Below are 15,514 nucleotides of genomic sequence, written 5' to 3' on the forward strand. Positions count from 1 at the left end.
ATATGACTCGTACAAAAAGAGAAGCAGCCAAAGGGCGTGGGGGCTTGACGTGGTGAAATGAAGAGAAAGAAGTCGGGGAGGGGAGGGGGCGCTCCAGTTTATCTGTCGTTCAGTTGCGGGGAGTTTGTGCCTTCGTCGTCTTCCTCTTTCTCGTCCTTCATGCCCTTGAGCCGCTGCCGGGCGAAGTCTTCGAAAACAATGTCGTCGTCGCTAGAGACAGAGAAAAGCAGCGGGTGAGGCAACAGAAAAACCGGCCCCTCCTGGGAATATATCCCAGCAGGGCGCAGACAAGCTGAAGTCCGACGACCCTCGAGGGCGGACGTTTTCCTCTCTGTGCAAAATTTGAGCCTAAAATCACGGGCCTTCCCAACTGCGTATGTTATGCGGCTCTCTGCTTAGAACTGGGCCAAAATTCATTGGTCTGCAGGGCTTGGTCAGTCACAAGCCTTTATTGGCATAAAATAAACATACAAAATCAGCATACAAAATTTGCCCATTATTGCTCACAATTATAGACACTGGTACTAAAATACTAAATACTAAAATATATACATGGTCCTTCTGTAACTATAGGACATTCCTTCAGCTAAGTTAACTCACTTAAACGTCATCGGATACTGACAGAAGCTAGCAAAATTACTGCTGGCTATATGTGGTCATAATACATAGACATTGGTTGGTATTCATCTAGACTTACGTCTATTATTGTTAGCAGAAATTTTGCTACATTCTCACACACTGTGGGATCCATGTTGTTCAAAAGCATAGGTATCTTAAGAGCATCAGTTAGATTGTTATACAGAAATGGGATAAGTGCAGATTGTGACATTCTGATTTTTGCAAACCTTACACAATGAAAGAGGGTATGATCGAGTGTCTCCACCTGACCCATATTGCATGGACATAGCCTCCTCTGTTTATCAATTTGTTGATATCTGCCATAGAGCAGCATAGAAGGCATTAGATTGAATCTGGCCAGTGTTAAAGCTCTTCTTAATTTAGGGTTGGTGATCCACTGTAAATAATTGGCCATGTGTCCTTGTTCAATTGGAATAAGCAGGGTCAGGGGGGAACACGTTTTCCTCGCAGCTGTTATCATATCCCGATACTCTTGTTCTAATAGCTTAGTTTTCAAGCAGCTATATGCTTCTGATAGGGAAAGAGGGACTAACGACTCTAATGAAAAGCCAAGAGTGTTGATTTTTCCCTCAACTAGTTTCAGCCACCTAGAATTTGCATAGTCGGAAAGCATGAGGTGTAACAAACTGGAGTGATCCTGCAAATAGTGGATACGTAGCCAGTATCTGACAGTTCTCAGCCAGGCCATCGTGGCATATGATATTTGCCCGAGTTCTAAACATAGGGCTGCATATGAAGCACAATTTGGTAAGCCCATAATTTTGTGGAAGAAACGGGACTGGGCTGTGTTTATATTTTTGTTTATAGCTCCAATCCAAATAGGTGCTCCATAGAGGAGCTGAGAGCCGCATTTAGCATTGAACACCTTCAATGCGGATGGTATATACTGGTGGCCCACAGTGAAAAAGAAACGCTGAATTGCTAGGGCATTGTTGTTAGCTGCAGCGAGTGCTAATTTCCTATGTACTGCCCAATTAAGGTTGCTAGTAAGAGTTATGCCCAAATATTTGAACTGGTTAACTTGTTCTATGGGTCTGTTATTGATGGTCCATGTATGACTAGGGGGTCTTCTAGCGAAGACCATTATTTTGGTTTTTTCATAGTTAATTACCAGTTCGTTCCTCTTACAATATTCAGCACAGCAATTTAAGAGACGAGTGAGACCAACTTTAGTGTGGGAAAGAAGAACGGTGTCGTCAGCATACAGTAACGCGGGCACGTGTTTAGTGCTTAGTTTGGGAACATGCCCATTGGCCTTCTGGAGGGTTGGCACTAGATCACTAAGGAATATATTGAACCAAGTGGGGGCCAATGTACAGCCTTGTTTGACCCCTCTGGTTGTGATGATATTTTCTGTGAGCGGTCCTTTTGTTGCGGCTCTTATTCTGCAGCTAGTGCAAGTGTGTAGCTGTTTTATAAGAAACAGTAGTCTGGGGTCCATGTGTAACGCCGTCAATTTTCTCCACAGTAGGGCTCTAGATATGGAGTCAAATGCCCCTTTTAAATCCAGGAAGGCTGCAAACAGTTTACGGTTATTATGAGTTATACTTTTGTTAGCTAAGTGTGCTAAAACTGTTACATGATCCAGTGTTGATTTATTTTTAGTGAATCCAATTTGCTCCGGTCCTATTACTTCTGCTTGCTTGACCCAATCTTCCACTCTCCTAAGGAGTAGTTTTGCATATAGTTTGCCAATTACAGATAATAGGCTTATAGGACGATAGTTTGAAGGATTAGTAATATCACCCTTTTTGTAGATTGGGACAACTATAGACGCCAGCCACATCTTTGGGATGCGGCCCGTGTTATTTACATGGGTAAATAAGGAAGCCAGAGTTGTAGCCCACCACTCGGGTGAGGATTTAAGTATTTCTGGTATTATTGCATCAGGACCTGGGGCCTTACCGCTTTTCAAACCACTGATTAGTTTACTCACTTCTTGAGGATTAACCTCAGGCCAATCTGGTAGCTCCTCTGGTATTGAAGTGGAATCAGGGTATTCAGTTAGGCTAGCATTGAACAGATTAGAAAAATAACTGAACCATCGGTCTAGTGAAATATGGGGCAACTGGATACTGCACGTTTGGGCCCTTCTATTTATGATCTGCCAGAATTGCTTAATGTTATTTGTTAAAGTGGCTTGATATAGTTGTTCCCACTGCTGTTCGAATTGATTTTTTCGTTTCCATTGTACCATAATTTGAAAATCCTTTTTCAGTTGGGTTATATTGCTGAGTAGCTTTTCCTCACCTGTGCTGCGGTAACTTCTATATAATGATCATATTAAGTTGTTAAATTCAATACAGTAGCGATCAAACCATTCTCTATGACCGTTTACAGCCTTCGATTTGGTCGAGGAGACGGCTTGAAGTTCCCCTGCTAAATTTGAAACTAGTTGTTCAAAGTGATGTATTCCACGTTCTGGTGTGTCAGCCTGTAATATATTCTCTTTTAATTTATTAAATGTAAAAGAGCTAAGTAGTGTTTCTGTAGCAGCTGCCACCTGAGGTGACCATGGGCTTGGTCGAGGGCCTTTAAATTTTGGCTGCACTTGCATTATACACATAATAAGCACTCTCTGGTTCACCTAATACTATCAGATACCCAGAGTAATTCATGGTTCTCACTGATAGAGAGGGAGATCGAATCAATTGGCTTGACTCCCTTCTACCTTTGTTCAGAATCGTATAAATTATTAAAACAAAAATTGCTGGTGAGAGAATGGAACTATTTAACTCTGGCAGCGAGGAAAACTTGTTCGCCTTTACCTCTATCCATCCCCTTACAACATAACAGAACGGCCTCCGATCTGTATCATCTGACCAATCCAGATCAGAGAAGAGTTTTTTCACTCGCTCGCTTTAATGTTTTCCCTTCTGCCATATTACGAGGTAGATATAACAATCTAGAAATGTGCAAAAGGGTGTGTTTGTGTGATGCAAATCAATTAGAAACATTAACTCACCAATTATTCCGTGGTCCTAAATCGGCAAGTGTTAGAGTCAAATACTCTAGGTTGCTTTCTACGATACCTAGCAAGCTGGATGAACTAAGCAGACTATTGTTCTTATTAAATAATTCTGATGCTACGTTCTGCAAAATGGCTGCAAACTTTCTGCTGGAAATATCCCATAAGCAACAGTAGGTATGAATCAACTTCATTGGTTCTATGTGGCAAGCTTGTATTTTGATACGATTTTGATGTGATTTTATACTGTTTATGCCAAATAAAGGCAAAATGAATGAAAAATTTGAGCCCCTGCCCTAAGGAATTGTGCTACCTGGACGCATTAAACCAAGCCGGGACAGTTGTGAGCATGATCTGTTTCAAGCAACCAAAGGGGGAAATTAAAAGTCTGGGCACGCTTCAAGGGGACTGTGGGGCCAGGACGCGATTCTACCTGGAAAAGAGGGTGGGGCGTTTTATTATTCCAAACCCATCAGTGTTTAACAATCAGAAGAAGAAGAAGAGTTTGGATTTATACCTGTAAAGGAGACTCAAGGTGGCTTACAAGCTCCTTTCCCTTCCTCTCCCCACAAAAGACACCTGGTGAGGTAGGTGGGGCTGAGAGAGTTCTGGGAGAACTATGACTAGCCTAAGGTCACCCAGCAGGAATGTAGGAGTGCGGAAACACATCTGGTTTACCAGATGAGCCTCTGCCACTCAGGAGTGGGGAATCAAACTGGTTCGCCAGATTAGAATCCACCTACTCTTAACCACTACGCTGTGGTTCCCTTCTTTCGTCATTAGCTCAAAAACCTACCTACACGGTGGAGATCTGAATTACACAAATGTATGTAAATTTAATTTTTGAAAAGCCCTGCTAGAGCAGAGTTGGGCCGGCTCCAGTTTCCCGTTCCCTTGCTTAATTTAGGATTAATCAGAGGAAAAGCAAAAATAACCCACAAAGGTGGAAACCGGTAACACTGAAGGCCATATGAGACTGTTTGTATCATCACTTCCGCTTCTGAGGCCGGGGGGGGGGGGGAGTTAATCCACTCATTACATAAGCCTCTCACATTCCCTTGCCCCTGGAAATCTCGCTCAGGCCCACCTCCCTTCCATTTGGAACTTCTGAAGCTTCCTCTCTGTCACATGGACTAGAAATTTGTTTTCTTACACAGTAAACAAAAACCAACGCCTCTTTTCAGTCGCTCATGGGTGCTAGAATTGGCAGCTGGTTCCACAGATGTTTTGCAGCCTTCACTCAGCTGCTTTTAACATCTTTATCATACCATTGAGGTTCATAGAGTGTTTTCCCCTGCCCCCCCCCCCTGTGGGGGGGGGGGGGGGTGGGGGGGGGGGGGGGTGGGGGGGGGGGGGGGTGGGGGGGGGGGGGGGTGGGGGGGGGGGGGGGGGGGGGGGGGGGGGGGGGGGGGGTTGGCAGTGAATCCACTCATTAGAAGAGAAGAAGAAGAAGAGTTTGGATTTATATCCCCCCTTTCTCTCCTGCAGGAGACTCAAAGGGGCTGACAATCTCCTTTCTCTTCCCCCCTCACAACAAACACCCTGTGAGGTGGGTGGGGCTGAGAGCTCCGAGAAGCTGTGACTACCCCAAGGTCACCCAGCTGGCGTGAGTGGGAGTGTATAGGCTAATCTGAATTCCCCAGATAAGCCTCTATCTATCTGTCTGTCTGTCTGTCTGTCTGTCTGTCTGTCTGTCTGTCTGTCTGTCTGTCTGTCTGTTTGTTTGATATAATTTGTATTCATTGGATATGATCTTAATATTTTGACATTTTGTCATCCTTGAATTGTATATTGTACGGTTTAAATGTTTTAACCAGGTATGTAAGCAGCTGTGAGCTGGGCCATCTGGCTGGATAGAGTGGGTAGTACATCAATAAAATAAAATAAACAAATTAGAAGGCGAGATCTTCATGCACCTCTTCATTTGGGAGATCAGTTCTAAAGGCAGATATGCCCACAGAGGCATTTATAGTTCATTGTTACAAGAACATTTATAGTTCATGGAATGACGAAGTTCGACGATAGTTGATTGAATGACAATCATCAAACTTTAATGCAGATGGAAGGAGCAGGGCTAGGTAGGCATGACTAGGACTTAGGTGGAGTATTCTACAACAAAGAAGTTCTTTGATGAAGGAACATATAATCTACTGACATCTTTTTGTGAGACACAGTCTAGGACAGTGATGGCGAACCTTTTCGAGGCCGAGTGCCCAAACTGCAACCCAAAACCCAGTTATTTCTCGCAAAGTGCCAACACAGCAATTTAACCTGAATACTGAGGTTTCAGTTTAGAAAAAACGGTTGGCTCCGAGGTGCTCGTTACTCAGGAGTAAGCTTGGTCAAGCAACTGTGCAACACTTTGAACGGGTGAATCACAACACTAGGAGGGTTTACTCAGAAGCAAGCCCCATTGCCAGCAACCGAGCTTACTCCCAGGTAAAGGATCATGCCCAGGCCAGCCTAGATGTGTGTGGGGGGGGTGATTTTCCGCCCCCCTCCACATGACAAACTCTGCCCGCGTGCCCACAGAAAAGGCTCTGAGTGCCACCTCTGGCACCCGTGCCAGAGGTTCGCCACCACTGGTCTAGGAGGTGACGCAAAAGACAAAGCTGCTGAATTTGCCAAAGCTGCTCGACTCACTTAAAAAGTTCGGAAGCAAGAAACACGGCCCCGAAAGTAACGCGGAGGAGGGTCATAAGGACTGGGAAGTCGCAGCCTTACTTTGGGTTTCCTGCGTGACGGCACATGCATACAAGGTCAGCAGTTGTGAGCATGCAAAGAAGGAAGGGGAGAGAAGAAACAGGCATTTCGTGCGTTAAGAGGTTAGGCGCAATCAGACCGCCACGCTTCACGGGGAAAAAGGGCACGCGTGGGATTAGCGACGAATGGGTCAGCTGGTTAGTAGGTCACATGCGACACAGAACGAAGCGCGGATGATTCCCCACAACCCCATCGTGACCCCCTGACACACACACCCATGCGCCCACCCTCCAGTCCGACTTACTTTGTGTCGAGCTCTATGAGGTTTGTGTCAATGGGGGCTTCGTTTTCTGGAACTGAACACAGCAGTGGTGGCAAATGGTTAGAGACCGTGGGACGCGATTGAAGAAGAAGAGGAGGAGTTTGGATTTATATCCCCCCTTTCTCTCCTGTAGGAGACTCAACGGGGCTGACAATCTCCTTGCCTTTGCTCCCTCACAACAAACACCCTGTGAGGTAGGTGGGGCTGAGAGAGCTCCGAGAAGCTGTGACTAGCCCAAGGTCACCCAGCTGGCGTGTGTGGAAGTGCACAGGCTAATCTGAATCCCCCAGAGAAGCCTCCACAGCTCAGGCAGCAGAGCTGGGAATCAAACCCGGTTCCTCCAGATTAGATACACAAGCTCTTAACCTCCTACGCCACTGCTGTTCCTTTCATTATCCAACAGTCCACAGACATTTACCCAATTGGGTTTTCTTATTGTTCCCCCGCCCACTCCACAGCAGCATTCTCATCTTGTCAATGGGAAAAAACAACCCGAACGAATAAATGCAACCAATTCATCTGCATTACAGGAAATGACTTGCGTGCGTTTAAACTGCGACTTGAGATCATAAAATCAATAAACAGGGACCGGAGTCTTTGAAACGCCTCTAAACTCTTTCCATATGTAGACCCTCAATCAATTTTGCTGCTTTGGCCATCCTCCAAGATATAGCAATCCAATCTTTCCAATGCCGTGATTTTATTTCTTTGACACTTACTAACTGCTGATATGTTTGGTGCAGTTAATAAATTCCAGCCGGGTGCAGGGTGAGGGTTAGGTTAGGGCGAAGACACTGTTTACTTTCCCTGGGCACTTTTTGAATGTTTTGGGCGTCTCAGTGGATAGTTCCATGGGAATGTCAACTCAATGCCTGGCAGCTGTGAAAAAGGCAAACTCTATGCTGGGGATCATTAGGAAAGGAGAATAAAACTGCAAGGATTGTCATGCCCTTATATAAAGCCGTGGTGCGACCGCACTTGGAGTCCTGTGTTCAGTTCTGGTCGCCACATCTCAAAAAGGATATCGAAGAGATAGAAAAAGTGCAGAGAAGGGCAACGAGGACGATTGAGGGCCTGGAGCACCTTCCTTATGAGGAGAGGCTGCAGCGTTTGGGGCTCTTTCGTTTGGAGAGGAGACGTCTGAGGGGGGATATGATTGAAGTCTATAAAATTATGCATGAGGTGGAAAATGTTGACAGAGAGAAATTTTTCTCTCTTTCTCACAATACTAGACCCAGGGGGCATTCATTGAAAATGCTGTGGGGAAGCATTAGGACTAATAAAAGGAAACACTTCTTCATACAATGTGTGATTGGTGTTTGGAATATGCTGCCACAGGAGGTGGTGATGGCCACTAACCTGGATAGCTTTAAAAAGGGCTTGGACAGATTTATGGAGGAGAAGTCGATCTCTGGCTACCAATCTGGATCCTCCTTGATCTGAGATTGCAAAGGCCTTAGCAGACCAGGTGCTCAGGAGCAGCAGCAGCAGAAGGCCATTGCTTTCACCTCCTGCAGGTGAGCTCCCAAAGGCACCTGATGGGCCACTGCGAGTAGCAGAGTGCTGGACTAGATGGACTCTGGTCTGATCCAGCAGGCTAGTTCTTATGTTCTTATGTTCTTAATGTTCATGGAGGGAATTTTGTCATTAAATGGGTAACGTGTAGCATTTACAAAAACCTCTTGTTTATGGACACTAGGACATCGGGTAATCAGAGATGGGATCCAACCAGTTCTCACCACTTCTCTAGAAGTGGTTACTAATTTTTTCTGAGTGCCGAGAAGGGGTTACTAAAGCAACCTCCCTGCCCAATAGGGACTGGAGGTGCGTGTGTGCGGCGGCACCACTGTTTGAATCCCACCACCATCGGAACCTGTTATTAAAATCTTTGGATCCCACCACTGTGGGTAATGGATTCAAGGGGAAGGAAAAGAGGTTCCACCTAAACATTAGGAAGAACTTCCTGACTAGTACGGCTGTTGGACAGTGGAATGCACTGCCTTGGAGAGTGGTGGAGTCTCCTTCTTGGGAGGTTTTCAAAGGCCCCTTCCACACACGCAAAATAATGCGTTTTCAAACCACTTTCACAACTGTTTGCAAGTGGATTTTGCCATTCCGCACAGCTTCAAAGAGCACTGAAAGCAGTTTGAAAGTGCATTATTCTGCATGTGCAGAATGAGCCAAAGAGAGGCTGGATGGCCATCTGTCAGGAGTGCTTTGATTGTGTGTTCCTGCATTGCAGGGGGTTGGACTGGATGGCCCTTGGGGGTCTCTTCCAACTCTATGATTCTATGACATTCTCACCCTAAACGAAGAAAGCCGGTATGGCAAAACTCACCGTCTCTGTGCAAGGGTTCCTCCTTCGGCTTCGGGTGCATAAGGGTAAAAGGCAACTCCACAGCGACGTCGCTGGAAAGAGACACAGACAATGAGTCCCAAGGAACACCAAACGCTCAATGTGTGCTCGTCTGACTTTGGACAAGCAGTTCTTTTGCAAATGTCTCTCACAACTCAGTCGTGAAGGGGTTAACCGTGTGTATGTAAACAAGTTGCTGAGGTGACTGTTTTACGACCTGCTCTATTGATTAGCCATTGGTCAGTGAGACCACCTGCAGGTAAGCACGTGGCCAGAGGTTATAAAGTTAACTCTATTTTCTTTGGGGTGCTGTGTGGTTTCCGAGCTGTACGGCCGTGTTCTAGCAGCGTTCTCTCCTGACGTTTCGCCTGCATCTGTGGCCGGCATCTTCAGAGGATCGAAGATGGAGGAAACATTAGGACGAGAATGCTGCTAGAACACGGCCATACAGCCTGGAAACCACACAGCACCCCAGTGATTCCGGCCGTGAAAGCCTTCGACAAAACAATGATAGGATGGTTTGGATTATATTATTTTACAGGATTGGTATAAGAAGAAGAAGAAGAGTTTGGATTTATATCCCCCCTTTCTCTCCTGCAGGAGACTCAAAGGGGCTGACAATCTCCTTGCCCTTCCCCCCTCACAACAAACACCCTGTGAGCTGGGTGGGGCTGAGAGAGCTCCCAAGAACTGTGACTAGCCCAAGGACACCCAGCTGGCGTGTGTGGGAGTGCACAAGCTAATCTAGTTCACCGGAAAAGCTTGCCGAGCTGGGAATCAAACCCGGTTCTCCAAATTAGAGTGCACCCGCTCTTAACCGTGCCGAAAGCCCCCTCCGTTCGGCAGACTCACTGGAAGGAATCGAGAGGTGAACGCCTGCAGCGTCTGCAAAGACCGCCTCGGTCCGGGAGTGCAAAATCAACACATTTGGGAAGGGAAAGAAATGACAATGCAAAGGAACGAAAAGTGTCATGGCTACTGGAAGATGAACAGGGCGGGGGTGGGGGGAGGGGTCTGCAGGACAAGGAGGGGACATGCATGCCGGGAAGTCGGTCTGTTCCATGCACGGCTACGGCGAGGGGGTTACCTGGACGCAAGATCTCCCAGCAGGCTGGCATTACCGAAGGAGACGAGAGAATTAATTACAGCTTGCAAGGTTGCTTTGGCAGTCAGCAGGCCTTCAGGCCTGGATCCTCTCCTCCCCTTCAGGCGCACGACTCGCGAGACACCCACAAGCCGGGGGCAGCCCTCCTGGCTTTGCTGCCCGCTCAGGATAGCAGATTGGCCAACGACACCGCCTTGCAGAGGCGTATGGGGGGGAAATGGCGCCCGGGGACAAAACCTTCTCCGGGGGCCCCCTGCGGGCCGCGTAGCCCCGCCCCTGTGGGTCGCAGAGCCCCGCCCTGTGCTTCGTGTTGCCCCGCCCCCGCCTACGTCATTGTGATGTGGGCAGGGTCGAGGGAGGCCCAAGTCGGATGAGGGGAAGGCACCTGGTCACGTGGGGGGCCGATTTTGCGGCAGATTAGTTGAGCCCGGGGACATGGGTTACCCCATGCCCCCAGGCAGATACGCCCAGTGGTGGAATCCAAAAAATTTAGTAACAGTGGTAGTGGGATTCAAACAGTGGCGTAGCGCCAATTGGGCGTGGCACGAAGGGGGCGTGGTCGGGCATTCTGGGGGCGGGGCATTGATAATTTCTCTGTTACTGTAAAAAACTCTTACTGTAAAAAAAAAGTTCCTAATTTCCAGCTGGTCTCTTTCTGTCCATAATTTAAACTCATTCTAGCAAGTCCTATCGTCTGCTGCCAACAGAAACAACTACATCTCCTCTACTTGACTGCCTGTCAAACACTTAATACTTTCAAATACTTAATTTTGTTTCTAGAAATCAAAAGAAGGAGACTTTCCTTCAACAAGGAACTTGACCATATTTCTAAAACATGTTTTTAAAACAGCCCAACAGGGAGAATGATCCCGTTTTCTACCTTCGCTAACCAGCCACATAGGAAACGACAGGACTTTATGATTTTTGGACCTAATGGGATTTCTAACGGAAAAGCAGACCCAATTAGCAACCCCCTCTCAGCACACAGAAATAATTAGTAACCCCCTCTCGGGAACTGGTGAGAATCTGCTGGATCCCACCTCTGGATACGCGCCTGCCACCTTGGCAGGAGAAAGCCTTTCCCTCAATGCACCACCTGTGGCAAAGGGCCTTTGGTTTTTCCGCCCATGGAGACCGCTGTGGGCTAGAGGGGCCCAGGGTTGGGGGGCGGGGTCAGCTTGCCAGCAAATCAGGGCTCCCTTTGTGGGGCACGGAAGAAGGGGGTTCCCCTGGCTGACCGTCTGGGGGGATACTCACCCACCCCGGGAAACCACCAGCTTCACCTTCACCTTGTACGAGACGATGATGCCCAAGATCTCCTTGTTGGCTCCGTCTCGCAGCCTGAAAGGGAAAGGAGGCCGAGAGGAGCGTGAGATGCAGCGGAAGAGGGAGAAGCCGGGCTCCTGGGTCACCCCGGGGGGCCTCCCTCCCTTCTGTTCTCTTCCCCATCGAGGATGGCAAACTGTATGCTCCTTGCAGCAGGGACCTGATGGGGCCCAGAATGGGATGGGTCACAGACTCAGGTGGCACAATCAATCATTAGAGTAGCGGAGTCTATCGGCTATATTTTTTTAATCTCAGTCTTCCAAGAAGAAGAAGAAGGAAGAAGTTTTATATCCCCCCTTTCTCTCCTGCAGGAGACTCAAAGGGGCTGACAATCTCCTTGCCCTTCCCCCCTCACAACAAACACCCTGTGAGGTAGGTGGGGCTGAGAGAGCTCTGAAGAACTGTGACTAGCCCAAGGTCACCCAGCTGGCGTGTGTGGGAGTGCCCAGGCTAATCTAAATTCCCCAGATAAGCCTCCACAGCTCAGGTGGCAGAGCGGGGAATCAAACCCGGTTCTTCCAGATCAGAATGCACCTGCTCTTAACCACTACGCCACTGCTGCTCTCTCAGGACAACATGTGGGGGTCGACCCTTCCACCGCTTACCCCCACAACAACCCTGCGAGGTAGGTGAGGCTGAGTGTGACTGGACCGGCTCCTTGGCAGAGTGGAGATTTGGACTTTAGTCCACTGGTCCTATAGTCTACTGATCCCCAACTTAGCTCCCTTAGGCAGCCATGGTGCCTGTCCCGTTCCAACTTCCTTCTTCCCCAAAGCAACCACCCAGTTCTAGCTTTCTTCCGCCTCCACTTCCGGGTCACTGAAAAGTAAGACTGCTGAGGAAGAGGGGATACGGGAGGACCACAACACTGGCTGCAGTGCCACGTCACTTCCAGTTTGGAAAAAGAGGCAAAGGTAGCTCTAGGAATCTTCAGAAACTCTATGGCAGAACCACAGAGTTTCTGGCAATTCCTAGAGCAGTGGTGGTGAACCTTTGGCACTCCAGATGTTATGGACTACAATTCCCATCAGCCAATTGGGCATGCTGGCAGGGGCTGATGGGAATTGTAGTCCATAACATCTGGAGTGCCAAAGGTTCGCCACCACGGTCCTAGAGCGACCCTATGCCACTTTTTTCCTTTCCCAGAAGTGATGTTGCACTGCACACAGTGCTGCGAGTTTTCTCTCTCAGAGGGAACAGGAGCAGGGTGGGATGGCGGAAATGGGACCCCTGTTCTGAAGAGTTTCAAGAAGAGTCATCGTCGAGCAGTGGTGGGATTCAGCCGGTTCGTGCCGGTTCAGCCGAACCGGTAGCTGGTTTTTTCCTTAGTTCCCTGAACCAGCTGAATTCCACCATCCCAGGGACGGGCGAGCGAGGGGACTTTCTGAGCCTCCTTGCTCGCCCTTCCCAGCCAAGTTGCAGCTGCCACCTTCCCTCACCCCCGACCCCGGCCCAACAATCCTCCGCAGCAGCCAGGTCAGTGGGTGGCGGGGAGGGGGGAGTGGCGGTGTGTGTGTGTGTGTGTGTGTGTGTGTGAACCATTAGATAAATTAATAGAATCCCCCCACTGCCTTTGAGTCTGCTGGGTACCCCATTCAGAAGCCTCAGTCATGGCATGGAAGCTCTGTATGCTCCTTGCAGCAGGCACCTGACTAGGATACTTTACTGCAAAGATTGTCATGCCCTTATATAAAGCAGTGGGGCGACCGCACTTGGAGTTCTGTGTCCAGTTCTGGTCGCCGCATCTCAAAAAGGATATCGAAGAGATAGAAAAAGTGCAGAGAAGGGAAACGACGATGATTGAGGGACTGGAGCACCTTCCTTATGAGGAGAGGCTGCAGCATTTGGGGCTCTTTAGTTTGGAGAGGAGACGGCTGAGCGGGGGATATGATTGAAGTCTATAAAATTATGCATGGGGTAGAAAATGTCGACAGAGAGAAATTTTTCTCTCTTTCTCACAATACTAGAACCAGGGGGCATTCATTGAAAATGCTGGGGGGAAGAATTAGGACTAATAAAAGGAAACACTTCTTCACACAACGTGTGATTGGTGTTTGGAATATGCTGCCACAGGAGGTGGTGATGGCCACTCACCTGGATAGCTTTCAAAGGGGCTTGGGCAGATTTATGCAGGAGAAGTCGATCTATGGCTGCCAATCTTGATCCTCTTTGATCTGAGATTGCAAATGCCTTAGCAGACCAGGTGCTCAGGAGCAGCAGCTGCAGAAGGCCCTTGCTTTCACATCCTGCATGTGAGCTCCCAAAGGCCCCTGGTGGGCCACTGCGAGTAGCAGAGAGCTGGACTAGATGGACTCTGGTCTGATCCAGCTGGCTTGTTCTTATGTTCTTATGTTCTTATGATACGCGTCCCACCCCTGTCCTGGCGGCCATATTATGGTAACACCGGCCCCCAGTTCTCAAAATCTAAAAGCACCCACACGATTCTTGACCCTGGCTCTAGCGATTGCAGCAACCGGGTGGCAGAGGGAGACTGAGCACCCTATCCCGGGCAGACACTCGGTCTGGCGATGCTAAAAAGCACCACGAGCATCCCGTTCCCATCGCCTCGTACCTTCCAAGCGCCTTTCCCTGCAACGAGCGCTCTTCTGCCGTTTCGCGGATGACAAATCAGCTAAGAGCGCATTTAATTGCTTGACGTCTCTAATTATGACAGGAGGCAAACTTCAGCCTGCCGAAGCAGAAATTATGGCCCGCGAAACACAGGCTGGGATGCTATTAATAAGACTCAACCACAAGAGACCCCGAGAGAAAGACGATGGCTCGGCAGGCTCAAGCTTGGTGCAGGGGTGCTAGGAGGGACAGAGAGCAGGGGCGAACGTTCAGCACAAATGGGACTGGGTTGTGATGGTTTCTCAGTGGGAGTTAGTCGGGATACGGCTTGCAGTTGCTGCACAAAGATACTGTGCTCTTTAGGGATGCCCCCTGTTTCTGCTGTTGCTTGAAGAAGAAGAAGAAGAAGAAGAAGAAGAAGAAGAAGAAGAAGAAGAAGAAGAAGAAGAAGAAAAGGAGGAGGAGGAGGAGAAGAAGAAAAAGGAGAAGGAGAAAAGGAGAAGGAGAAAAGGAGAAGGAGAAGGAGGAGGAGAAGAAGAAAAGGAGGAAAAGAAAAGAAAAGAAAAGAAAAGAAGAAAAGAAGAAAAAAGAAGAAAAAAGAAAAAATAAAGAAGAAAAAGAAAAGAAAAAAGAAAAAAGAAGAAAAAGATAAAGATAAAGATAAAGATAAAGATAAAGATAAAGATAAAGATAAAGAAAAGAAGAAGAAAAGAAAAAATAAAGAAGAAAAAGAAAAGAAAAGAAAAGAAAAGAAAAGAAAAGAAAAGAAAAGAGAAGAAGAAGAAGAAGAAGGAGGAGGAGGAGTTGGATTTATATCCCCCAATTTCTCTCCTATAAGGAGACTCAAAGGAGTGTACATTCTCCTTCCCCCTCACAACAAACACCCTGTGAGGCAGGTGAGGCTGAGAGAGCTCCGAAGAACTGTGACCAGCCCAAGGTCACCCAGCTGGCATGTGTGGGAGTGCACAAGCTAATCTGGTTCACCAGACAAGCCTCCACGGCTCAAGTGTCAGAGCGGGAAATCCAACCTGGTTCTCCAGATCACCTGCTCTTAACCACTACACCACACTGGCTCAGCGTGGGCATGAACAGGCATGTTAGGATCCACGCGACACCCAGATCTCTCTAGACCACTGGAGAGCGCTGGGAAAAACCTGCTCACAGCGTGCTGGAGGCCAGGTTGGTGTCCTCGTGCTTGAGTTTGCCGTCCAAGGCCAGGCCGCGCTTCTCCCGGTTGCTGGCAAGGAAAGGGGTCAGCGTGTAGACCTTGCAGAACGTCGAACTCGGCGCCACCACGTCGCTGGGGAATAAGGGCACAGGTCAGCCAGAGGCGGCCGGAGGCAGATCCAAAACTTTGCATCCCCGCTGGGAAGTTAGGAGATCCCCACCCTCGTGACCGAGCAGCAAACAGGAAACACATCAGTCGGTGTGTTCACAAAACCCAAGACCATAGGTGTCAAACTCGCGGCCCTCCAGATGTTATGGACTACAGTTCCCACCATCCCCTGCCAGCATGATGCTGGC

At 48.3% G+C, this 15,514-nt stretch overlaps 1 protein-coding gene across 1 annotated transcript in view; it reads right to left on the minus strand.

Moving 5' to 3' along the window:
• Positions 1 to 6: 6 nt before the first annotated feature.
• The window catches only part of LOC125430749 (beta-arrestin-1-like), a 19,708-nt gene continuing 4,200 nt past the window's right edge, over positions 7 to 15,514 (minus strand). The window contains exons 4-9 of the mRNA XM_048492942.1: positions 15,153 to 15,290; positions 11,351 to 11,434; positions 10,076 to 10,099; positions 8,971 to 9,041; positions 6,615 to 6,666; positions 7 to 210 (exon numbers count right to left, since the gene is read on the minus strand). Coding sequence (XP_048348899.1) covers positions 99 to 210; positions 6,615 to 6,666; positions 8,971 to 9,041; positions 10,076 to 10,099; positions 11,351 to 11,434; positions 15,153 to 15,290 — 481 coding nt within the window. The 3' untranslated portion in view covers positions 7 to 98. The remainder of the gene's footprint in view (positions 211 to 6,614; positions 6,667 to 8,970; positions 9,042 to 10,075; positions 10,100 to 11,350; positions 11,435 to 15,152; positions 15,291 to 15,514) is intronic.

Source organism: Sphaerodactylus townsendi, linkage group LG04, assembly GCF_021028975.2.
Source record: "Sphaerodactylus townsendi isolate TG3544 linkage group LG04, MPM_Stown_v2.3, whole genome shotgun sequence".
Taxonomy (NCBI): Eukaryota; Metazoa; Chordata; class Lepidosauria; order Squamata; family Sphaerodactylidae; genus Sphaerodactylus; species Sphaerodactylus townsendi.